At 43.5% G+C, this 25,805-nt stretch overlaps 2 protein-coding genes across 2 annotated transcripts; both read left to right on the top strand.

Annotated features, from left to right (window-relative positions):
* The first annotated feature begins 139 nt into the window (after window positions 1-139).
* On the top strand, window positions 140-3,062 carry endouc (endonuclease, polyU-specific C). The gene is made up of 8 exons (XM_075470948.1): window positions 140-228; window positions 389-442; window positions 535-634; window positions 718-829; window positions 897-1,018; window positions 2,064-2,176; window positions 2,281-2,431; window positions 2,536-3,062. Exons 1-8 carry the CDS (start codon window positions 218-220, stop codon window positions 2,809-2,811), a joined length of 939 nt encoding a protein of 312 aa, XP_075327063.1. The 5' UTR covers window positions 140-217; the 3' UTR covers window positions 2,812-3,062.
* Window positions 3,063-4,318: 1,256 nt separating this feature from the next.
* Window positions 4,319-25,439, top strand: polr3b (polymerase (RNA) III (DNA directed) polypeptide B). Its single transcript, XM_075469605.1, has 28 exons — window positions 4,319-4,512; window positions 4,761-4,793; window positions 5,572-5,628; window positions 5,712-5,776; window positions 5,865-5,940; window positions 6,112-6,212; window positions 6,475-6,566; window positions 6,666-6,783; window positions 7,446-7,554; window positions 8,258-8,380; window positions 10,377-10,493; window positions 10,592-10,726; window positions 11,862-12,023; window positions 12,251-12,451; window positions 12,906-13,068; window positions 13,771-13,924; window positions 14,116-14,190; window positions 14,994-15,092; window positions 15,182-15,309; window positions 16,266-16,475; window positions 18,047-18,205; window positions 19,660-19,777; window positions 19,903-20,045; window positions 22,374-22,477; window positions 23,574-23,740; window positions 24,470-24,583; window positions 24,752-24,925; window positions 25,051-25,439. Exons 1-28 carry the CDS (start codon window positions 4,441-4,443, stop codon window positions 25,178-25,180), a joined length of 3,399 nt encoding a protein of 1,132 aa, XP_075325720.1. The 5' UTR covers window positions 4,319-4,440; the 3' UTR covers window positions 25,181-25,439.
* Window positions 25,440-25,805: the final 366 nt, after the last annotated feature.

Here is a 25,805-nt window from a genome sequence, read left to right on the forward strand (position 1 = left end):
TACTGTCTCTCTTTGTAAGTGGATGCAAATTCTTGCAGGAAAAACTGCATCCTGAAGCAAAGCGCCCTCTGGTGGCTAAATACAAACTCCAACTAAGTCCATGCCCATGTTATCAAGATGTTTAAGTTCTGGGTGGAGACTGAACTTAGAGCCAAACTCTGAGTGAGAGCTTAGCTGTAGACTTCTGTAGCTGAAGGAGTGGAGACTCTCTGGTATCATGGCTGTAAGGTGTGTATGTTTGTTTCTGGCATGTCACTAAACTGGAAATGGATTTCCTCCTTTTAAAGATCAGTTTGAGGCCATCGGTTTAGCTTAAAGGCTTTTTTATGATTTACTTAGATTTATCTAAAGAAACTGATAGGTAATAAGTTGAACGTGTGACATGCAGGCTCTGTGGATTCCTCCTCCTCGCGGTGTTTCTCAGTGGACTGAATGCATCCAGGTACAGTTATCCATTTATAAAATCCTTCTGTATCTGTGTCAGTATTTGTCAAGTGTTTTTGTGTGTGTTCTGTCTGACTCCGTCAATAACAGACCAGCCATTAACCAGGAGCTGTCCAACATTTTCAATGAGCTGTGGAGGCTGGATGTGAATCGCATGAAGCCCGGGATAGACTACACCCTCTCTGTTCAGGTGAGGAACTTTTTCTCACTCAGGCAGAACTTCTCCTTTGCCTTTCCAAAAGATACTGTGAATTCTGTGTTTCACCTGTCCAGGGAAGAGCAGGCTATGTGAGTCAGGGCAGCCATGTTGTACACGATCACGCCTCACAGCCTCTGTTCTCCAGCGTCGATGAGAACAAACTGAGGAACATCACCACCTTCTCTCGTGAGTGGATTGTCACTGTCTTTCCCTGAACATTCCCTGTGATGAACGAGATGTTTGTTCTGTGTAGGCCTCATGACACTTCTGGACAACTACGAGCGGACTACAGGCGTGACGGAGCGAGTCACAGCGGAGGAGCTGGCAGAAATGAATCTCTTCCTGGATGCTGTTTTAGAGACAGAAGTGATGAAGGTGCGGCCGAAATGTTGAAACAAACAGACGTGTCAGACACACGGACAAAAGCTAAGACTCTCAAACCGCATAACAAATACCTCTTCAGTTAGTAGCTGCTTCTGCCAACACCTTTTTGTTTTCAGTGCGTCCTAAACTTCTCACAGAAAGAACAAAAAGCTCCAACTGTTTCGTTCCTCGCTCTCTGTTGTTTTCCTGCGTTTTGAGTCCGCAGCTGAGGCTCCAGAGGGAGTTTAGTCTCTTCCTGCCTCCCTCAGGAAGCTGAAAACATTCATTCATGGTGTAAGAGAATAAAAAAACACAGCTGAAACATCTGTGTGCAGCTGTGGAATGCGGTGCTGGCTTCAGCGGCCTCCCCAAAGAGGGAAAAATGTGGACATTCAGTTCTGTAGCTGATATCAGGACAGAAGATACATCACTTCTTCTGTAGAAGACAGCTACACATTTGTTTACCTAAGAAATAAGCTCGTTGAGTGTTGTTCCTCTTCTTTCACCACGTATTTAGCTGCACTCTGTACTGTAGTTATAGAAAGATTACGATTTCCATCAAGTTCTGATGAAATTCAAGGATTGAGCGTTGTTTATAAGGCACCATTATTATGTATTTAATGAAAATAAAGTATGAGCATACACAGAGAGCATCAACCTCACTTATATTGCACCTTTCCTACAGGCATCTAGATCAAAGTGGGTTTTTTTTGGCACTAGTGGCCTTTATTCAAAGCTGCTTAAGGGGCCAGAGAGGGGATGACATGAGGCGAGGTGCCAGAGCTGTGACTGGAGCCTCTGTACATGCAGCTTCTGCTATAAATCTATACCAAGTCAGTCCAAACGATAAAGAAGATAGTTTTCAAATTGTGTGTAAAAGGGCAAATGTCTCATCGCCACGTTTTTATGGCAGGATCACAAATGACAGGATCTGAATTAGTTGAGCCAGAACTTCCTCAGAGTGTTTTAAAAAATGAAGGTTGTTGGTCTAATTCGAACCCAAAGTGTTTTGGGTCTGCTTTGCTTTGATGAATGTCATAAAATGCCTTCTCTGCAGCGAGCTCATCAGTATCTGGTGAGCAAAGGACAGTCCAGCTCTGACGTGAGGCAGTTTAAGAATCAACTTAACCTGATCTGGTTCCACCTCTACCACCGGCAGAGAAACACAGGGTGAGCCTGCCGGACATCAGTTTGAAGTGTCTTTTTCTTGAATTCGACGTGAAATACTGTATGTGTCTAGTGAAATAACAGTGAAGGTTTCTTTTGCGTGACAGCCTGGACTCGTCCGGATTTGAACACGTCTTTGTGGGAGAGATGAGATCTGGGTCAGAAATAATCGGTTTCCACAACTGGATCCAGTTCTACCTGCAAGAAAAAAACAGGCAGTTGGACTATAAAGGTTACAAGGCCAGGGAGCACGACTTAGTAGGTTCACCAGACAAAAGATAGAAACCGTCTCTCTGCGACGTCATGTTCCGTTTGTAATGTTTTGTCTTTGCTGAATCACGCTCTCACGTCTCCGCCTGCAGCCTGATCACGACGACCACGTTCTGAACCTCCAGTTCAGCTGGCACGGTGTGGTGAAGCCCGTCGGCAGCGCCTTCATCGGGACCAGCCCTGAGTTTGAGATGGCCCTCTTCACCATCGTCTTCCTCATCAACACAGAGAGGAGCACCACGGTGCTGGTCAACATCGACCAGTGTCAGATGGAGCTGGTGGTCATCAGACACGGACGCTCCCTCGGGACGGCGTACCCCAAACTGCTCAGCAGCAACAGCAGACATGTCAGGCAGCACTCCAACTGAGTCACACAGCTCCGACACAGAGGGAAGCACATCTTTATGTCCAAGCAGCTGGTGTTTTTAAGACACATTTGTTGTTTTTAATGCTTTTTAGTGACATTTAAGACACAGTTACCATCAATGTAGATTCACTTAGTAGTGACGCAGTGTGTTAGATAGTGAGAATGTAGAAGAAATCTGAGATAAAAGTGTGAAATATGTAAAAACACTTAAGTACTCCATAATTGTGTATGAAAATAAAAGTTTTAATTGTATGAACTCATCTCTTTTAGAGTGAAACATCAATGATGCTGTTTTAATGTGACGGACATTTTTCCCCAACAGAAACAGATGACAGTGCTTTCTGTGGATTATTCAAAGCAGAGCGGTCACAACTGGACCAGAAGTGCATGTCAGCGTTCGCTGCCAACCAAACATTTTACTTTTACCCACCTAGTATCTTTCTATCGAGATAGATCAGACACGAGGCCAGGCAGTCTGTCTGTTAAAAATCAAATTTACTGTGTTGCTCTAAAATCAATGTTTTAAGAGAGGGGAGGCCTGTACGTCTTTTTCAGAAGTCGAGTGATGTAGTAATCACATTCAGTTTTTGCTTTTGAAGTATGACTCGGGTTTAAAGTCTCAGATGTATAAATGTGTTTCTTGAGACAAATGCCTGCCAGAGGAACGATGAACTGTGGGTTGGAATTAAGGGTAAAGAAATGTCAGACAAAGCGGCCTAAGTCAGTTTTAGCAGGGAGAGGGACCAGAGGAAGTTTGGATGAAAAAACGCTGCTGACTGATGGCTGGGGCGCTTCAAAAACAGAGAGAAAATGAAGCAATAAACTTCCTTAAACCCTCAGGGATATACTCCAGGGGTCCGGTCACGTTTATTTTGCTTTGGAACCTTCCAAACTTAGTGAAATGACCCCAAAATGCCAAAGAAAGGAGCTCTGATACATCCTTAATTATCTCCTTTAGCATAGGATACACCGAAGGAGATGAGTCTGTCTCTTTCATAGCAACTCTTGATTATTTTGATCTGGATGTATTAACTGTGAGTGTGAGCAGCCTGTTACAACACTATATCTCAGTTTACAAACTTTGATAATAAAGAAGTATTTCTATATTATCACTAATGTGATGTTCATATGTACATGTAGAACCTTTGTGGAACAATGTGATAAGGGGTTGCATTAGAAAAGTATTTAAAGCGATTTTTGTAGAATACTTATTGAACATCTGCAGTTTCAGTGCCTCATACAAACATCACAGTCAGTTTAGCGTATGGGTTGTTGAATTCGTATTGAAGCGCGACTGTCTTTTTCTAAGTCCTTGATAATATTTTCTATCACCTAAGGTCGGAGAAAAGAGCTTAGGAAATGACGATACGATTTCACTAAAGCAGCATTGGCGTCTCTGTAACTGTGGGGGGCAGCAACGTGCCAAACCACGCCCAGTGGGATGGAAAGAAAAGAAGAAGAACTCAGTGCGGGCGGAACGCTTTGTTTAGTTCCGCCCACCCACACGGAAGTATTACAAGGTAACACAGAAGTGGGACGCATGTCTTCCGACGCCTTTTTTTTCTTCTATATATCAACACTGACATTGTTGGTAGTTTTATGTGCTCGCAGCTGAACAGCGGGGGAAACCATGGAGGTGCTGGCAGGAGAGTTTGGAGACATGACGCCTCAGGAGCTGGCGGCTCCTGTCAACACTGTGGCGGTGAGTTTTAGGGAAAACGGGCAGAAAGTTTCTCAGCACGAGTGCAGAGATGTCAGCATGGAGGCTCTGAGCTCAGAGTTTCAGATGTAGTGTGAAGGAGAGGTCGAGATGGGTTTAAACTAGCTGTTAGCTAGTTGTTGTGGTTTAACGGACGGATGCTGTCGGTCACATTAGACTGAAGCTAATCGTACACTTATTTTTGCGGCTATGATTTAACTGCTTTCTTTGTCTTTCTCTTTTTGTGACAGGAAAAATGGAAATTGTTACCAGCCTTTCTGAAGGTAACACAACTAACTGCTGTGTATTACAAATCCCGTTTTTTTTTTTTTTGTTTGCATATCCAAGTGAACAACAGCTACATGCATAAAATAACCAAAACGGGAAGAATTTTGTTCTTTCCGACATCTTGAACACAGGAACACCAGTTTTTGAGGTCTCCTTTGTTGCCAGTTGTTTTTGATGCATGAAAGTGCAGGCAGGACAGTTTGACACCATTTCTATTTTTAACTTGTTCTCCAAATCTTTAGAGTTCTGCATGAAAGAGCCCTGCGGGAGTTATATTATTATACCCCCATAGCTGGCTGTTTATTGCTCCCATCCCAGTATGATTTGAAACGTGCTGTTTGCATCAAATTCAGAATCTGCATATAATTGAATAAAATAAAACCTCAGTCTCGGCTGAATATTGTGTTAAACTGCAAGTGTTTTACTTTTGTATTTTACAGCTTTTTATATTACCATTAGTTTATCTTATCTGGTGAATTGCTTCCTACCTTTTGACCATCATTAATCATTTTGTCAGTTGTTTACTAAATGTAAGTAAACAGTAAAAATGTGTGAGCCTTAAATCCAAATGTCCTCCCATGAAATTTATATTAAACAATAAAAAGTCATCTAACTGAGACATGATGTCAGGCCTGTATTTTCTTTTCTTTTTTATATCAATTCATTTGATGACTATAGAGTCATCCCTTTAGCACCCAGCCAAACATCACATCAAATTTATTCGTGCACGTTTTCTTCACTTGTCTTTGAGTTGAGCTGTTGCTTGTTCTGCAGGTGAAAGGTTTGGTGAAGCAGCACATCGACTCGTTCAACTATTTCATCAACGTGGAGGTGAGGCTCGAACCCAACATCTGTGTGTATCGCAGCTGGTTCCGTTGCACTTTGAGTTCAGTGTGAATGTCGTTGTTTTTCAGATCAAGAAGATCATGAAAGCTAATGAGAAAATCACAAGTGATGCTGATCCGATGTGGTACCTGAAGTAAGTCTAAACTCACTCCTGATGCAGAACGCAGCGACTTCTCAAATTCAGAAATGCGTTGATTTAAAATAAATATTTTTCTGTGCAGATACCTCAATATCTACGTAGGCAGTCCTGATGTGGAAGAAAGCTTCAATGTAACCAGACCGGTCTCTCCTCACGAGGTGAGCTCACTGTGGGGTGGGACAGACCAGTCATCATCAGGTCTCTGGTGTTGGATATAAAGCATTTCATTTCATGTATTTCAACATAAGTGATATTGGACTGTTTCTAGAAGTAACCAAATATTTAAACAAACAGTCAGCTAACACAAGATTTCCCCACATGTGACACAGTGTCGTCTCAGAGACATGACCTACTCTGCGCCCATCACGGTGGACATAGAGTATACCCGTGGCAGTCAGAGGATCATTCGCAATGCACTTCCTATTGGAAGGTAATTTTTTTTTTTTTCCTTTTCTTTTCTTTTTTTTTTTCCCATGTTCATAGTCTCAGATCTAAAACCCATTAAGCCATAGCTGCCTTTTTTCTCTTGTGTTTGTACCTCTCAGCGCTCTCCTGATGCTGCAGCAGTCAATGAACTGACTTCCTGTCTTTCTTTTACAACAATAATTTCCTTTATAGCAACAATCTTACTTTACAGGAGCTGAACCCCACGTGTTCTTGTGGTTTATATGTGTAATTCTTGCTGTTGCCAGGATGCCAATCATGCTGCGAAGTTCCAACTGTGTTCTCACAGGGAAGACGCCCATGGAGTTTTCCAAACTGAACGAGTGTCCTCTGGACCCAGGTACACCGTCACGATGCAGGCATTTAAAAATAAGATCCGTTTAACAGCGGTTCCTAATCATTCTTCACTTTGACGGTTCACTTTCCCGTTCATCCGCAGGAGGTTATTTCATTGTAAAAGGACAAGAGAAAGTCATCCTCATCCAGGAACAGCTGTCCAAGAATCGAATCATTGTGGATCAGGACAGGAAGGGTGCTGTTGGAGCCTCAGTTACCAGGTAAGATAATATCTTTCCACAACAGTGGTTAAGTTTGGTGTCCAGGGATGCAGCTGCTCAGTTTTCAGGCCAGAAACAAATGAAAAGCCACAGAGTTGTAAGACATCTGCTACGGAGGGCTTTATCTCCTCCAGAGTCTCCTGAAGCAGACATTATTGCAAGGGAGGACCGGAGAGGTCTTCAGATGTTTCAGTTCAGTCGTGACCTTTCCCTTCGCCGGTGCATAAAAGGTTGAGCTCTCAAGAGGCAAAAGCAGACGTGATCCCAGAGTGTAAGCAAGATGTTACAAAAAAGGGAAAGAAAACAGTCTGGTGGTTCTGCGAGTGAGATGGAGGTCTAATGAATGATAGTTCAAACAAATGTAAATGATACGTCCTCATCAGGAAATGGCATCATCATCAGGATGAAGAGTGTTGATCTTCAAAGGTTCAGGAGAGTTCAACATTAAACGCAGGATAGTGTACTATTTAAACTAAATCCGTCACAGACTGACAGTTTTTTCTTCTTTTGTTACCCTCCAGGACTTTTATTGACAGGAATCAGTTTGCATTTAAATATTTAATGAAGAGTTGTATCAAGGGAGAGTAACTCTTAATGTCCGAGATACTCTCCCGCTTTACTGTTAGGAATCACAAATTTGTCTCCTGCTCTTTTTATTCCAGCTCCACTCACGAGAAGAAAAGCAGAACTAATATGATTGTGAAGCAAGGCCGGTTTTACCTGCGACACAACACACTGTCAGAGGACGCTCCCATCGCCATCATATTCAAGGTAGGGTTGTTTTGATGAGGTGACACCGTGTGTCCACAAGATGGCGCTACAATATTACTAGATGATGTCTGTGCGCTGCGGGGTGCCGCTAAAGCAGGAAGAACTCCGTTTTTAATCCAGCTCAGAATTTTCAGAAGACTTTTCATGAATGCAGCAGGAGGGTTTGACACTTGTCGGGGTGGTTATTAGTCAGTAGTTTAGCTGACTGAGTTTCACTCATCGCCCTTTGCTCACAATGAAAATGTCACTTGGACAGCCGGTATCATGAGCTTCTGACCACTCTGAGGAAAACCTCTTCAAACATGTTACCTTATCAGTGTGAAGTGTCAGTATCCACAGTTTGCACGCCCGCTCTGTTTGCTGAGCACTTGTTCCCCGCCTCTCCCCCTGTTTGGCAGCGACTGCAGAGAAGACCTCGTATCCTCTGTGAGGCAGACGGTTCAGTTCCCACAGCTCCACATTTCCATAAGCAAATGTCAGACAACCTAATGACTGCCGCTTCACCTCTCCCTCCCTGTCACTGCCTTGTATCTCCTTGTCTCAACTCTTCTTCCAGTCACTAATTTTCTAAATGTCCACCGTGTGTGCAGCCTTTTACATCGTTTGACAAATTCAACCACAAATTGTTATAGTTGACGCATTCCCCCGTCATACTTTGTTATCTCTTCTGACTGCACACCATGTGTGCGTGTGACCCACACAGGGTATGGGTGTGGAGAGTGACCAGGAGATTGTTCAGATGATCGGTACGGAGGAGCACGTCATGGCCAGCTTCGGCCCGAGCCTGGAGGAGTGCCAGAAAGCCCAGATCTTCACACAGACTCAGGTACCTCCAGCGATCAACTGCGCTGGCCAGTTGAATAGTCTGGCGCTCCGTTTCAGGAGGGAATTTTAACAATCAAGAAAAGTTCGAACAAAAAGAATTGAATGAGTAGGAAGCCCAAAGTCTGACGTCATCAGGGTTTGCACATGTTTTTTTGTTTTTTTTCTCCCCACTTTAATGCTGCAACAGAGATTTCCACTGTAGTGTTTTAATAATGCGTGCTCCCATGTTCATGTTCCTCTCCATCACACACGCACACCCACGTCTCTTTACGGCTCCTCTGATCTGGGTCGTACATTACAAACATACAGTTCCCTTTATGTTTTCTTTTGTCCTTTTTTTTTTTGTGTAGATCCAGAGTGTTTTGGAATTTCACCCATACAGATGCACTGCTTTTTTTAACCTTTTTTTTTCATTGAAGTTATAGGTCAAAAGTTTTCTCAAACTACAGCTTTCTTTCTCAGAGTACAATAAGAACACAGATGCGGCTCTCATATCTGGACCATCACAATGAAGCTGCAGTCAGCTGCAGTGGCTGTGCATAGCACCAATACTGAAAACAGGGAAACTGTTAGATTGTCTGTTTGGAGCTGTATGTCTGCTTGCTCCACCAAAGCTCACTAATTGGAGTCTCAACTGGTTGCCGAGCCACCTCATGGTGACAGCAAGAATCAGGAAGTTAGAAAACCCCACGTAAAACTACAGCTTGTCACCTTGACTCTCCGATTTATTTTTTTTCTCCAGATCTGGCAAATGTGTAACATGTGAAGCACTGAGCTTTAGAAATGTTTTCAGCTGGATTTTGTTACCTTTGAACCAGATGTCCAGACATGACAGAGGCCTCGTTGCCATCAAACTCTCTTAATGTTACTGTTAGCAGTAAGTTAAAAGCATTCAGTAATTGGCCCGTTCGGATTAATTCCCATTAAACTTAATGATGACACGATGTGACCTCATCAGAGATTCAGCTGGAAGTTCATACACAAACATGTTGAATTATCAGGCAGCTCTAACGGGCGCCCATGAGCTTCGTCTGAAGATCAGGATGATGTTGTTCAGAGGCCCAAACGGCTGCCGTCTGTTGACAGAAGGTATTTTCTTTGTTCGTCTCTGATCAGATGAGGAAGGTTTTGTCTTTCCAGCTTGTTAAGTAATGTTTTGGTGGTCATTCAGAGGGCCCACGTGTTTTTCTTTGACAGGATAAAGATTACGTTGTTGTAGGATCCACTGATGAGGCCATATTTGCGTCCTAGCAACCCGTCACTGTTCCTCTGTCTGCCAGCCGCCGTGATGCCTTTTCGTGGTATTCATTGGGTCATTGTATTGTGCACAATGAGACCTAAATCTGTATAATTAAAGGCAGATAAGGCTAAAGACGCGCTGTTATCAGATTATGATAAGTTATCGGCCAAAACCAAATTTGACTGGCATCTTTTTATTTTATTTTTTTTAGATTTCAGAATCTGAGGACGGGTGTTTTTATCAAGTCATTTTTATGACTGTATTGAGCAGATTATTTTACTGAGCTGCCTTTAAGCCTTTTTTGTGTTTGTATGTTGCATTTTATGCACAGTGGAGGTCAGAGTGGGTGGTCCTGCAGAAAGTCGTCAAGCCTCTCTGACCTTTGACCTTCCTGTAGTTCAGCTGCAGCTGAACACGTACTCAGGTGCAAATGTGTGTGTGGCTGTATAAAGTCAGGTCTTACTTAGTTCAGTTTTTCTGTGTCCATCATAGTATTAGCTCAGTTTTGTGGGTTTTAATTGGTTCAAAAACCTGCATTTTAGTTTAAACTAACAAGTCATCTGGATTGTTTTGTACACTTATCCTCTTATTCATTGTAGAACACCTTCACTGCACGAACAGCCCTTCAGTGATCTCTCTTGCTTACTAACCTGACACGTTCCTGGTGAAGACTAAAACAATCTACGTGGGTTGGTGTAAAGTGACCTTCTGACCAACGTTCAGTTTTTAGGGTTGACATCTCTGCCGTGTGTTTCAGGCTCTGAGGTATCTTGGGAATAAAGTGCGACGACAACGTATGTGGGGAGGCCCCAAGAAGACCAAGATGGAGGAGGCCAGAGAGCTGTTGGCTTCGCTCATCCTCACTCACGTGCCCGTATGTTAACAGAATGCCTCTGCTCTGCTCATTATAATAAGTGATTTTTCTCCAGTTTTTTCCACATAAGAAAACACCTTTTTGCTTTTTGTCCTCAGGTCAAAGAGTTTAACTTTCGGGCGAAGTGTATTTACCTGGCTGTGATGGTACGGAGGGTGATTCTGGCTCAAGGGGACAACAAAGTGGATGACAGAGATTACTATGGCAACAAACGTCTTGAGTTGGCCGGACAGGTAAACTTTCATGCACTTGTTTGGCACTTTTTTGTAATCCAACCTTCAGTCAGCTGTTATTTTTATGTTTAAAGACAAAAACATGAGCTCCAGAATGTTCTCTGTGTTTGTTCTGACATTAAAAGTACCCTGTTGAGTTGGCCAGTTACTCATTCATTCAGTTTTGTTAACTGAAAGGTGCTTGCTGCATTTTTCCATTCTCATAAAGCCACTAAAAACAAAACATGCTTATTAATAATGTGTCCACATATGCGGTCTCCCATGCTTCCGTGCGAATGGATCACAGCACTGCAGCAGAGTACGCTGGCAGCTCTGGCTCTGATCTCTCACCTGCACCTTTGTTCCTGCCACCTTCTTTTAATAAGACTCTCATTATTTTCCCCAGAGCTTTGTTTTTCCCTGTTTTGTTTTGATTCCCCCTCCCCCTTTATTTCAGCCTGGCTTTGTCAGGAGGGAGATATGCGGTGGCACCAAAATCCCGAGGCCGTGGATTCATGGGGATTTTTTTAGCGCCATGACAATAGAAACGCTGCCTTGACTGGAGCGATTGAGCTAATCCGCGGGCTCGGCTCTGATAATGTAATTACTGCTGTCTTAAGGCCTTTAATTTCCCCCCCAACCTGCTCTGTATAAGGAGCAGGAGATGGGAGGAGGAGAGTGGGGGGGGGGCAACAGAGCCCTCTTTCAAAAAGGGGCTTACACACTAACAACGCCAACAATCTCCTTACTCTTCAATTATGGTTCCCTGACATTCAACTAATTGGCCTGGCTGCGCAATGGAAGCTTAATTTCTTTATTAATTTCAAGCAGTGCTGCCTGTTTGTTTTGATGTATGCTAATGCTCAGGGTGCGGTGGGTGTGTGGGGGCTGTGGGAGACGTTGCCTCCTGGAGGCCTGGCGTTGGAGGACAGGAACCCGGGACGGTGGCCAGGTCAGGTTTACGTGGAAGCAGGCACACCTGGTTATTAAATCTGACTGTAAATGCACCTCCGCGTTCATTTGAAACACAAGCAGACACATTTTACCAGGAAAGCACCGAGACGACCCAGTGATGACCCCTTTTTTGGTGACTTGATAAGTGAACGATATCTAATCGGACCATGTTCTCACTTCTTTTTATTTATTTATTTTCTAGCTCCTGTCTCTGCTGTTTGAGGATCTTTTTAAGAAGTTTAACTCTGAACTGAAAAAGATTGCTGACCAGATCATCCCCAAGCAGAGAGCAGCTCAGTTTGATGTGGTCAAACACATGCGGCAGGACCAGATCACCAACGGCATGGTCAATGCCATATCTACAGTGAGTGTGTGCAAGTCACAGACCTGTAGAGAGATGAGGCCGTTCTGCTAGTTTGAAGCCTAATTCGAATAATAATCTTCACATTTTGTATGTCAGTGCTTACTTTAAAGTCTCAAAAATGTATTCAAAGAAGATGATTAGTTCCTACAAGTTCTGATAGGTAATTTATTTATTTATTTTTAATAAACAGGTCTTGATTTTGCTCTTTTGTTGTATTCTGTCAACAGGGCAACTGGTCTCTGAAGAGGTTCAAGATGGACCGTCAGGGTGTCACGCAGGTTCTGTCTCGTCTCTCCTTCATTTCAGCCCTTGGCATGATGACCAGGATCTCCTCCCAGTTTGAGAAGACCAGGAAGGTTAGTGGGCCGCGCTCCCTGCAGCCGTCGCAGTGGGGGATGCTGTGTCCATCCGACACTCCTGAAGGAGAGGTGAGCACGCTGCAGCTGCCGCAGCTGATTTTTCAGCTATCCGTGGTTAATTTCCGGGTCTAACCGCACCAGCACACCTTACAGACCACCCCTTTTTAAAAAGATTTTCTCTGAACTAAAAATTGCAAGGTAAAAGGGTTTTTATGAAGAATTTAAACTATAAAAACACAAGTGGAATAAGAATGAACTTGAGTAGCAAATATATTCCTCTGGTAAAAATCACTTTGTGATTGACTTTCATTTAAATCATTTAGAGGTTCACATTCGACATGATTTGATGTTCTCTTGCCACAATCGGGGAAACTGGGGAAGTTATCGAGAGAGTTGTACAGCTGAGCAACGCCACACGTCAAAAGACTGATGCTTGAGAATGTCATTTGACACCCATTAGATGGAGTTGTAGACTGTTTTTCCCAAAGACCGATGGTTTTGAATCTAACGGGTGGATTTGTAGGCCTGTGGTCTGGTGAAGAACTTGGCTCTGATGACGCACATCACCACCGACATGGAGGACGGCCCCATCATCAAACTGGCCTTTAACCTCGGCGTCGAGGACGTCAACCTGCTGTGTGGAGAGGAGCTCTCCTACCCGAGCGTCTTCCTCGTCTTCCTCAACGGTAAAACTCCGAAAAGACAAACGAATAAAGGCGAATGGAATTAAAAACTGGCTGCTGTTGCTTCAGATTCCTTGAAAAGAAAGTGTAATCCAGCTACTTTTTTTTTTTTTTTTTTTTTTTTTTTAATGGATTGCTTACAAACATGAAGGGAAAAATATTCTGTGTAGTTTACATGAGGTCATTTTGCATGTTGCAGGGAGGCTGATAAGTCGTTAATTTCACGGCAGCTGTAGGTATTATTCTTGAGTCAAAACTTGGGCCTTTAATTACTGTATATGTTTGTCTCAGCACTGATAACTGTCAAATTATATTAGCTGCCATACTTTTTAATTAGTTGGTAGCAGCAGGTGTCAAAGCCCGTCAGAGTGTGTTCGCTGCGAATGTGCCCTCACACACAGAGGCAGAGCACAGAGTCTCCTCTGTTCTCCACTCATTTGTCTGTCAGACTTGATATGAACAAACCCCTGCGGGCACTTTAAGCTCTGCTTTGTCCAAGCATTGAGACTTTTTTTTCTTTCTAGCTAAAGTTTTGGAGTTGGAATTTACGCCAAAAAAGTCTGTTTCCTTGTAAAAAAAAAAAAAAGACATTAAAACGTGCTGCTGTTCCTCATACTGCCTTTTCACTCCCGATATTGACTTTAGTTCCTAAATATCTGAGCTTTCCTTCCTTCCATCCACCCACCCGCCTGTTTGCATCCACAGGTAACATTCTGGGTGTGATCAGAGACCATCGCAAGCTGGTCAGCACCTTCAGACTCATGCGCAGGGCAGGCTTCATAAACGAGTTTGTTTCCATCTCCACCAACCTGACTGACCGCTGCGTCTACGTTTCTTCTGACGGAGGACGACTCTGCAGGTGAGAAATCCAGAGAGCACAAAATAGATGTATAAAAATGGATAATTATTTATTAGATACAATGCATTGAGCACAATACTGTCTGATACACTAAGGTATTAATCCTGCGCGTTACTCAGTTCAGTTCAGAAAACAAAAAACAAAGGTTAAATCAGGTCCTGGGTTTGTTTTGTTTTTTTTCTATGCTGCAGGCCGTACATCATCGTGAAGAAGGGACAACCGATGGTGAAAAACAAACACATTGAGGATCTGTCTCAGGGCTACAGGTGAGTGAGAGTCGAGAGAACCACTTGGTGAGAGACTCTGTGATAACATAAAGCTGTTTTTATACATGCACAACAGTCTGGGAGTGATCTGGAGATGTTTTGGAGAGATGGCATAAGAGAACGGAAATGTCTGCAGGATTAGACTTCCTGCAGATTTTCAACCCGGAGTAAAATGTTCCTAAGATTATTGGGCGGGAACGTAGGAGCTTATGTCAGGAGCGTTCACAGTTAATAAGCAACTTGAGTTCCTGCTTCATGCTGCTCTCCACTCATTTGTTGAGATAAAGCGGGTTTGTTTGGATGCATGTTGTATTGTTATCAGCATGACAAAAAGATCTAGCAGCCTCGTGCACCCATCTTGGCGTGTTGTAAACAAAACATGTTGCAAACAAAACATGTTGCTTCGACTAATCCCACACGTTTCTGTGTCACGTCCTGTCACCCGAGCGCTCTGACAGACCCTCCCTCCTGCTTTCTGCTTTAAGAGTCCAGCAGAAAATCTCCCACCGTGGAGCTCACGTGTGAACAGCAGCTGCAGAAAAAGTTCGGACCAAATTGTCGGCACGCTCTCCTGAACATCTGCGTTAATGTGTAAAAACATTTTACAATTACAACATTTTTTTCTATATTGAGCATTACAGGGATGACAGTAACTTTTTAATTTATTCTATGTTTTAGTCTGTGTCCGATGCTGACAAATACAGGTTTGAATTTGTGGAACATCTTTTAGCTGTGACAGACCTGACACGAGGACTTGCAGAGCAGCAGATTTGAGCATTTCTGAAACTTTTTCTCAACTCCAGATCCTTTGAGGATTTCTTGCATGAAGGCCTGGTGGAGTACCTGGATGTGAACGAGGAGAATGACTGTCAGATTGCCCTTTACGAACATATGATCAACAAGTGGGTGTCACGTGATGTAAAGTTGACGTTAAGAAAGACCCTCCTGCTTCATGTCAATCATCACACTTTGTTTTTATTCCTTTCTCCAGAGACACGACGCACTTGGAGATCGAGCCCTTCACGCTGCTGGGGGTGTGTGCCGGCCTCATTCCCTACCCCCACCACAACCAGTCACCCAGGAACACATACCAGTGCGCTATGGGCAAGCAGGCCATGGGTAAGACTTGTCTGAGCAGGTAGCTTCACATCCTTCACACAGCTGCACTGTTCGTATGCACAAACACTCTTGCAGTATTTCAATCTTACATGAACATTGTTGTTAAACCTCATTAATCTCCCGATTTTAGAGTTTTATTTACACACTTTAAAATCATCCAAAAAGTCATTACAATAACAAATGGTATGAATACAAGAAGCCTGCTGGGTCGTCTCCCCCAAAACTCTGCTCCTGTGCTACTTTTTGTCAGAATACATTTGTATGTGTGATTGAGTGTTTGTCTTATGTGTGTGTCAGTCGGTGTTTATACGCGCATGGACATCAAACATGGGGCGCTTGCGTAGGTTCTCTATTGTGCTGTGTGTGCGGAGGCCCTTTCCCTGCCAGTCACCCAGAGTGTCATTAGCAATTCATTGTGTCTGCTCTGGCTGTGCTCAGGGGGTCAGTGTGCTCAGCTGCAAAAGACCACAGAGTGTGCACCCGTAGCTCCTTGGTAACCAAAACTTCCCCAAACGGACCTGCTACTATTCGTAAGAGCTGCGGTCACCCCCCCTCCTACCGCTTCACCTCCGTTCGTCCCTTCCTCCCCTCCCCCCATCTTTACAAAAACACTGACTGGAACTATATTTGGCCCAATATCCTCTGTCTTGTCTGTTTTGTATGGACAGCCCTATACATGTGCAAATCTGGTTGTGTGGCCTGAGCCTATTATCACAGACTCTGTGCTTGTAGCCTGATTGTGAAGTAATAGCATCTGACAAATGTCAAGGCTTCCAGGGAGGCCAGGCTTTTCACCATAACTTGCCCCGTGCTCTCGCTGAGCTGCTTTGAGATGGCGCTAATTCGGACCAGCCAAACTGGATGACTTCACACCTGTAATCCACCAACAAATGACTCACAAATGATCATATTAAAGGCAGTTTTATTGATCCGCACTTCACGTTCAATCTTTCCAGGAACTATCGGCTACAACCAGAGAAACCGCATCGACACGCTGATGTACCTGCTGGCGTATCCTCAGAAGCCGATGGTCAAAACAAAAACTATTGAGCTGATCGACTTTGAGAAGCTGCCAGCTGGCCAGAACGCCACCGTGGCTGTGATGAGCTACAGTGGCTACGACATAGAGGACGCTCTGGTCCTCAACAAAGCCTCACTTGACAGAGGTGAGAGTTGCTGCTCTCAAACTACTGTTGGTGTCGCTGCCTTGATTGATTTCTGTATGTGTGTGTGTGCGTTTGAAATGCTTTTCAATAGATTTCACATGTTTAGTTTAGTTTTTGTTTCAGTTGGATATGTCTTCATAATATCTCCTCTTTAAATTCTAACTTTTTTTTCTGTGCTTGAGAGTTAGGGATGGGAATTGATAAGATTTTTACGATTCCAATTCCCTTTTTTGATTCTGCTTTAACGATTCGGTTCTGTATCGGTTCCCTTATCGATTCTCATTTGGAGAAAAAGGACAACAAACCGGTCGATTAGCATCAACTTTATTTAGTTTAGAAGTAACACGAGTCATGACCTTACAAACCCAACAACGGTGAGGTTCACATTGGTCTATCAAGGCCTGGGTAATTTAACTCTTCCCTGCTCTGGTGAAAGGAGAAGCTGGAGGTAGACGTGAACTGGGGGTAGTACCACCAGCCTCTGGCTCTGAGCCACTCAGGCTCTGCCTCTCATGATTTCATCTAAATGTAATGCATGAAAAGGCATTCATTTAACCTTAACCGTTACTAATAGCAGGTTTTACAATGAGGCAAATGGCGCTAACATGATAGGCAGTGTTTGTTTGTTAGTTAGTTACCTGCAGTGTTAGCCGAGGACATGCTAACGTTGCTGCTGCTGCTGCTGGGTTCAGATGCACCAACGTTAGTCCGGAGCGGATCGAAAACGCGACATTCATTCATAGTTATTGCATGTTGGTAGTATTTCCTCCCTTTGGGGAAATATTCACTTTGCAAGTTGCCCTGTTGTCGTCTTTTTTAGGGATGTGTAATAAAACCTTCGAGCGTTTGTACCGCTTGGGCACCATGTTTACTGTTGACTGCTGGCTGCACTGGACTCGCCACGCAACGTTGCGTGGTGACGTCATTCGCGCCCACTGGAATCGATAAGGGAATCGTTTGCAAAATTGCCAAACGATTCCAATGAATTGAAACACTGGGAACTGGTTCTCAACAAGAACCGGTTTTCGATTCCCATCCCTATTGAGAGTATATATTTGGACGTCTGAAGTCACTAACAACTCAAACTTAAGAAACACGACCCTGATGCTTTTTAGGTCTCAGAAGAGCAGAGACGTTCCCCCTGCAAAATCTGTCAGTATGGAAGTGTGAGCTCACTTTATATGTTTGTGTATTAGCCCTCAGGCTAGATCCCGTCTGTGTTCTCAAACTGTAATGATGTGCATCAAGTTATTGAGTGCAATGTGTTCATATTTGCACCGTAGTGCAGATCTCAGTTTCGACACACCCGACTGAAGAGAGGGGTGGGGTGGAGTCGAGTGGCTCATTTCACACCCTAAAACGAGATGCAAAGGAAAGAGCTGTAAAATCGTAGTTTTTAAAAGCCATAACGCTGTCTCTTTGGCGTATTTTGACCAAATAATGTTCGACATTTAATCAAGACCTTGGGAAAGTGTGATGTGATTTAAAAAAAAAAATCTTTTTTTAAATATGCTCGACCCGGGCAGATGATTGACAGTTTGATCTCTGACATCAAATGTGCTATCCTTCAGGATTTGGTCGATGTCTTGTCTACAAAAATGCCAAATGCACGCTGCGACGTTACACCAACCAGACCTTTGACAAAGTAATGGGGCCCATGTTGGACGCCGCCACACGCAAACCTATCTGGAGACACAACATCTTGGATGCTGATGGAATCTGCTCCCCGGGTGAGTACCAGCAAGGATGGAGGATGCCCGGTTTGTTATGTGGGCCATGAATTTAAATAGATTCCTCAAACTAAATTTTAAAAAAACAATGAAATGACTCCCAAAAATGTCAGTGTTCACACGAATGAACTAATGATAGATAGTTTCACTGCTTTCAAAGGGTCTGATTATTTCCCATTTTTGAAGACTAGAGCTGAGAGACTCAGAAATGCTTTTATCAAAAACATATAAATTCCAGTGGATACAAAGCAGTCACCAAATATCCGAATATCAACAAGATTCACGGTAACAAACAGGGAACATGCTTCTAGGATTCTTTGATTCTAAGATAAGAAACTGACGTCTGAGGGTTTGATTCGGGGAGGAAAACGGAAGATATTTAATTAGTTTCTGGAGATCTGCTCTGTTGGTTTTGGTCTGGACTGAACCAAGCAGAACCACATGTTCATAGACCAATGAGTTGACCACTATTGAAAGAAGAATCAGAACAATGATAGTAGGACTTTTATACATCAGCTACAGTCAGATATGAGTGTATTCTGGACAGAGGAAACCAAAGTACAGCCCTTTGGGAGTGCTGCGCATCTGTTTATTGCTGATAACAGGAAACACAACTCTACCTACAGTTAAACATGGCAGAGCTTCTATCATGCTGCAGGCTTTAAATCTATCAGCAGCGTGATGAAAGGAGATTACCAAAGTTATCTTAGAGGAAAATGTGGCACCAGGTGTCTAAAACTAAGTTTGAACAGAAGATCCCTGGAATTTCCACAGGACATGGTCCCAAAGCACCCACTCAACAGCAATATAACACAGAGTCCTGTCCTAATTCCCACTGAACATCTGTAGAAAGAGCTGATGGCTGTGATTACAGAAAGGACTGCAAACATAAGCAGTGGAAAAGTGGAGATGACCAGCAAACGACAACAAAAAGCTACTACATGCCTACAAACATTTAGCCTCTATATTTTAGAGGGTGTTGTTGTTGCCAAAAATTCTGCAACTAAATATTTCTGAAGGATGCAAGTAATGATGTCAGTGGCACATTTTGCGTTCGTAAGAAATAACTCAATAGACACTTTTTTTTCTTCTGCAGCCACTAAAGATTCTGAAATGCTTGTTTTAAATTCAATTCATCAGGGCTCTGCCATGATGCAGGGAGTCAAATTCATTAGATTTATTAGCATCTTGCTCTGAGGGCTTCAGACATCTCCTGTAGGTGGAGTAAAATACTACTCATGGGAAAGTTTTGCAAAGCGGTTTCCATATCCAACCCTGATTGAAGAATTCTCGATTTCATAGAGGGACAACGATGTTTTTGGCTGTGCATTTAAAAAAAAAAAAAAGAAGAAGAAGCAGTTTAAACAGCACGTGTAAAAGATTAGCAAGCGGCCTGTAAGTGATTGTATAGGAAGACCAGTCTGACACTGTTTGGTGTATATTTTGTGGCTCAGGTGAGAAGGTGGAGAACAAACAGGTGCTGGTGAACAAATCTATGCCAACTGTCACCCAGACGCCACTGGAGGGCAGTGCCCAGCCAGGCCAGCCCCAGTTCAGAGACGTGCCCATCAGGTGGGTGCATTTCACCACACCCACACACTACGTCTCCTCAATGTGGAACATTTTCTCCAGCTTCTAAATGATAATTCCTGCTCCAAGAAAGAAACTAAAAACTCTGAGATGCACTCTGTTCCCAGCTATAAGGGCTCGACAGACTCGTACATCGAGAAGGTCATGATCTCGTCCAACGCTGAAGATGCCTTCCTCATCAAGATCCTCCTGAGGCAGACCAGGAGACCCGAGATAGGAGACAAATTCAGCAGTCGACACGGACAAAAAGGTGCTAACTTCATCGCAGTAGCGCAGCTCTGAGAGGAGTGCTGCATATTGACCCCAAACCTGCCAGGATAATACAAAGACTTGCATTAATATTCACCACTTTCAGGCCAAATTTGTTTGTAAAAGAGTGACCAGACAAAACAAAAAAAGATCTCTACCGGAGCTCCTTTCAATTAATTGGCTCTTTGTCCTGTGCCAGACTATGCAAATTTATTACACCCCAGCAGTGTTCTGCTGCAACTGGGGGGGGGGGTGTTTACAACCTCCATTGTTTTGCAGCACCTCCCCTATAGAGGGCTTGTATGATGTTTTAATCAAAAAGCTAACTGGCGCCATGCATAATTTACTCTCTTCATTAACGCAGTGGGCACTGGGCGGTCAACTCACGGTGGGACAATGTCTTCTGTCTCAGATAGGGACGAAGAGAGGGGTCGCAGTGGGGTTAGCTGGAGGAGAGCTGGATGGAAACACCCAGATGTGCAACAGGGGGACATCTGGATTTTAATCAGGGCTCTTCACAGTAGTGTTTCAGCTGCTTTGGAGAACACCTAAAAAAAACTTGTTGAAAGTAGAAGCGCTTTTTTTTTTTTTTTTTTTTTGTTATATACATGACTTGATTTAATAGAATCTTTAAGTGACTTTTAAATCAACATAGATAATCATTAGATTTGGCTGCAGTGATGGATCTCCCACCTTCTCTTTCCTACTCTCATAGGCCCTGGTCAGCAGAGCAGAATAAGTTAATTATTTACCGGTCACACACACACACACACACACAGCTGTGGAGGTGGGGGAGGAGGTGAAGGGGTTGTCGGTATTAGGGGCCCATTGTGCGAGCCGTCAGTGTGGAGCTGTATGAGCTGTGATGGAGGGCTGCGGACCCTTGCTGTTGTCTTGCCTTTCTCTGCTGATTTCATGCCTCTTTTATCATTCACTTTCACACAAAACAAACAACACCAAGGATGTCTGCTGTTGGAACCTGTGTCTCTCTCTGGCTCTTTTTGTTCAACTCAACCATTTTCCACATCTTTCCTTCTTCCATCCTTCTTTTTTTTCCACGCTGCTTTAACTCTGATATTCAGCCTTTTTCTTGCTGCCTTTTCTTCCTTTTGGTGTTTCTTCTGGCCCTGCCTTACTAGCCTTTTTCTCTTTTCTTTCACCTTCTTCCTGCTGTTGGATGGCTTTCCACTAAACCGCCGCACTTGTTCCCAGTTAACATCCTGTTGCAACATCCTGTAAAGCATCAGCAGTCGGCAGTGGCGCTGACCGCTCGGCTAATTGCGAATTTTTCCACGTGCAACGATTCAGTTTCTCCTCTCCAGTTGATCCCCTCCACTTCCTTCGAGTTGAACTAAAAGTCATGGGTGTGTAATCCTGGTCTCCCTGTCCAGCTAAGCACCTTTCTGCACTTCCTGCTCTCCTTCTCTTCACTCCTCTTTCGCTTTTTTTCATTTGCAAATGGGTCTACAATCTGTTTACCCTGGCCAAGGAAGAGTGCTTCGGCCCCTCGGCAAACATTTGCACTCACACTTAAACTCCTGGGTACCAAGGAGCTCGTCCCCCCCCATCATGGGAGTCAAAAGAGGACCCTGTCTGTCCACATGAGTATGGAAATGTCATGATCTGCAAGGTCCACAAACTGCCTCCCAGCACAAACATGAACTACTAAACAGGCTGCGAAAAATACATTTTTTCTTTTGCTGTTTTATTAACTTTGACCCTAAACACTTAGTGTGTGTGTGTGTGTGTGTGTGTGTGTAATGTAAGAAAAATGCACATCGCCTGTCCTGAATACAGTGGCCTGGAGGTGCAAAACAGCAAATAAAAATAAACAACTTTTCAGAGGATGCAGCAGATCCTAATGAATGATGACATTTACAGAAACGCAACAACAAAACACCTCTCAGAAAAAAAGCGTGGAAACCAAACCAGAACCTCATTTCAGAAAACATCACAAACTCCAAGACATAAACCATAGGTTGAAAAGGCATGTTCTTTGAGCTTTTTGGGTTTTCTGTTTTGCTGTCTTCGTCTCTGAAATGTTATGTTTGGGGGTTTTCTCCTCGTGTTTTGCGCCTCAGAGCCGCCGCACCGAAGTGAGTTGTTCATGTTGCAAGTTTGGTCCGAACCGTCCAAAACTCAAAGGTTTCAGTTTGCCAGGACAGGAGCCTGAGGCCACCTCCAGACTCTCAAATATGAGAGAAACACGTTCACGAAGGGCTTTTCATGTGTTGCTTTTGTAGAAACGCACTTATCTTATATGCTGATTGTTTTTTCGTCTCGGGTTTGTCCCCCAAATTTGAACAGTTTTTGTGCGTCTGTTTGTTAGGTGTTTGCGGACTCATCGTGCCACAGGAGGACATGCCGTTTTGTGACACAGGTATCTGTCCAGATATCATCATGAACCCTCACGGATACCCCTCCAGAATGACGGTACGGCTCCTCACAGTTGCAACCTGCACAGCTTATTGTTTTCTCAATAAAATAAAATACCAGACAGGAATTGAAAGTGTTGATATGCAGCACTGAATGATTTATTTAATTAGGAGATCATTATCTCTTTGAATAGAGTAAGTGGTTTGATTGTTAAAACCAAAGATGGATGTAAACATGAATTAAATCCAAACCTGTGCAGTTTTTGTTATTAAATAATGATTCAAAGGTTATCGGAGAGGTTGCAGATTGATTTTCAGTGATTGATAAATTTACTAATCCCTTTCAGCTCTGTTTATTTAAAAAAAAAAAAAAAAAAGTCAAATTTTCTCTTGTTTGGGTTAAAAAGCTGGTCATTTGACAGCTGATCCAGGACCTTTAGTCCATTGTTACTTGTGATTTTTGGCTCCGAGTTAATCCTGGATCACCTCAGTCGCTGTGTTGACTGTTGCTCTTCTTAAGTTTGTGTCGGCTCTTCTGAGACAAAACCCTCATTATCCGCGCTCCTCTTCTCTCTGGGTTATCGTTGGCTTCCAGAGCACACGTCCATTGATGCCGTTAAGCGGCAATCTTACTGTTCACAAACAGATATTTGTTGCTGCGGAGACGGCTGCCAACGAAGCCGCCGCCTGTAGCAGCGTGTGGAAGATTTATCCAACGTGCCCAGCACATCTGAAATGTAGGATGGTGCTGAATGTGAACGACATGAGATTTGGCCCCGTTTCTGGCTACTTATTGTCCCTCGCACTGTAAAAACCTGATGGATCTTCACTGCTGCAGTTGTCAGTGTGTTTGCTTGCTGTGGTTGCCATGGAAAAGACTCTGAAATGTTTGGCTCGGGAGGATGTTTCTGTGGCCGGAGAGTGATATGAGAGTAGGTGTTTCCTTTTATGTGACGGGGTCAGGGGTCCTCTGGGTGCGGCCTCGGCTGAATTGTTGAAATCAGTCATCCTTGGAGCTCTGTCCCCACGCTGAGGGGGGGTACACGTGTAATCTAATCTCATCCACAATACCAACATTTGGTGCCAAGAGAGGATGTAAATCCCGAAAAGATTTCTGTTATAATCAGAGTTGCTGTTTTTCTGGATTTAATCAGGTGGGAAAGTTGATAGAGCTGCTGGCGGGGAAGGCGGGAGTCCTGGACGGACGCTTTCACTACGGTACAGCCTTCGGAGGCAGCAAGGTGAAGGATGTGTGTGAGGATCTGATCCGTTATGGATACAACTACCAGGGCAAGGACTACGTCACTTCAGGAATCACTGGGTAATAATGAAAAATGAATAAGCAACTTTCATCCCAGTAACCAGAACTCACAAACTTGTCATATTTTCCAAAAGATTTTTTATTTTAGTTGGATGTCAGCAATTTGTCTGCCTCTCTTGAGTAGGAAAAAACAATTGTGTTGTTGGGTTGCGGGAACACGCACACTTAAAAGATTCGGCTGAAAGATCTTCAAACGGGCAGTTTGATGCATTGACTTAACTAATTCCCTCAACAGAGCTTGTAAGAAAAATCATCTGGATGTGGCAGAAACTGATGATGAACTTTAATTTTTCTTTATTTTAGAGCAGCTCTGACCTGCATTCACACAAGACAAAATACCTTTTTCACAGCCGACATTTTGACGTAAAACAGTTGGTCAAACTCTGGAGTTTTAATGAGGTTTGCATTCCACTTACAGAAGGTTTTGCTATTGTGAATTTTCTACAACTGACCCACATGCACAGGGGCGGAGGTGGAAATACCCGAGTTCGTCCGACTATTTCAAGCCAAAATGTCTGCAGTGAGGAAAAAAAAAAAGATCCATAATTTACCGTTGATCAATAGAAGGGTCTCAGTGACTCAGACTGTTGGCCTGACAGTCAAATTACTCAAACGTTCATTTGCGATAATCCCAGTTTATTACCCCCCTCACCCTTTTTAACTTTGTCATAAATGAAAACATTCTGTATTGTGGGGTTGATTCTATTAGTATTTCTGTATTTTCTTCAGAGAACCTCTTGAGGCGTACATCTACTTTGGGCCGGTCTATTATCAGAAACTGAAGCATATGGTTCTTGATAAGATGCACGCCAGAGCTCGAGGGCCCAGAGCCGTTCTCACCAGGTAAAACCAACGGTTTCTAATCCCTGCTGATATCTTCCTTCTGCTCGGTGTGTTTTTGGGATTATTGATTGGAAAGGGTTGATCAGCAATTAGATTTACGTCACCGAAGGAAGTCAGAGTGACTGGTTCGTTTTTCTGCATTTCCTGAACCCCCCCCCCCGCTGACAGGCAGCCCACAGAGGGACGCTCCAGAGACGGAGGACTGCGTCTGGGCGAGATGGAGCGCGACTGTCTGATCGGCTATGGAGCGAGCATGTTACTGCTGGAGCGCCTCATGATCTCCAGTGACGCCTTCGAGGTGGACGTGTGTGGACAGTGCGGCCTGTTGGGATACTCTGGATGGTAAGTTTAAAAAAAAAAAAAAAAAGTGAGATCTGAGGAGGCTTCTTCTTCTTCAGTTTTTTCTTCTTCTCTGAAACCAACACAATGGTTAACCTCCTAAATAAGTCTGTGTTTTTGTCTCCCAGGTGTCATTACTGTAAGTCGTCCTGCCACGTGTCCTCCCTGCGAATCCCCTACGCCTGCAAGCTGCTTTTCCAGGAGCTGCAGTCCATGAACATCATCCCTCGACTCAAACTGTCGCGCTACAACGAGTGAGCAGGACTGGGACAGAAACGCAGTCCGTGTGAGTGAAAGGTCTAAAGTCAGAGAGACAGAATCTGGAGCAGATTTTATCTGTAAGATTGATTTAAGGTTAAAGTGAGAGGAGAGACGAGGGCTACAGGCGGGATTGTTTTTGTTGATATTTCAAAAACTACAACTATGTTAAGTTTAGATCTTATTTCTGTTTCTTTTTTTTTGTAGATATTTCTCAGCATTTCTCTCTTTGTGTACATAATAAATACAAAAGGGTTATTTCACAGTCTTCTGTGTGTTATTATTTTATCTTATTTTCTAACTCTCTGGACACCGAGCAGCTCTGAACAGGCCTTCTATGTTCCATGCTGAAATTCTTCATGTCGTCCTCTTTCTCTACCAAATCGAACTAAAGACCAGTAGTGTTTGAAACACCTTCGTAAAAGAGATCTCAATCAGTTTAACAAAGAACATATGTTAACATGTGGAAAAGCACACAGTGCTGAACATTTATTAAAAGTATTTTAGGTAGTTGAATGTGTTTTTTATCTTCAGGCAGCCAGTGGCTCTAATCTGAGACATTAAACTTAATTTCATTATCTGACATTTAGTGTTTCAGGTCCATTCCTCTTTGTCTAATTAGAGC

The sequence above is a fragment of the Odontesthes bonariensis genome, chromosome 7 (genome assembly GCF_027942865.1).
Source record: "Odontesthes bonariensis isolate fOdoBon6 chromosome 7, fOdoBon6.hap1, whole genome shotgun sequence".
Taxonomy (NCBI): domain Eukaryota; kingdom Metazoa; phylum Chordata; class Actinopteri; order Atheriniformes; family Atherinopsidae; genus Odontesthes; species Odontesthes bonariensis.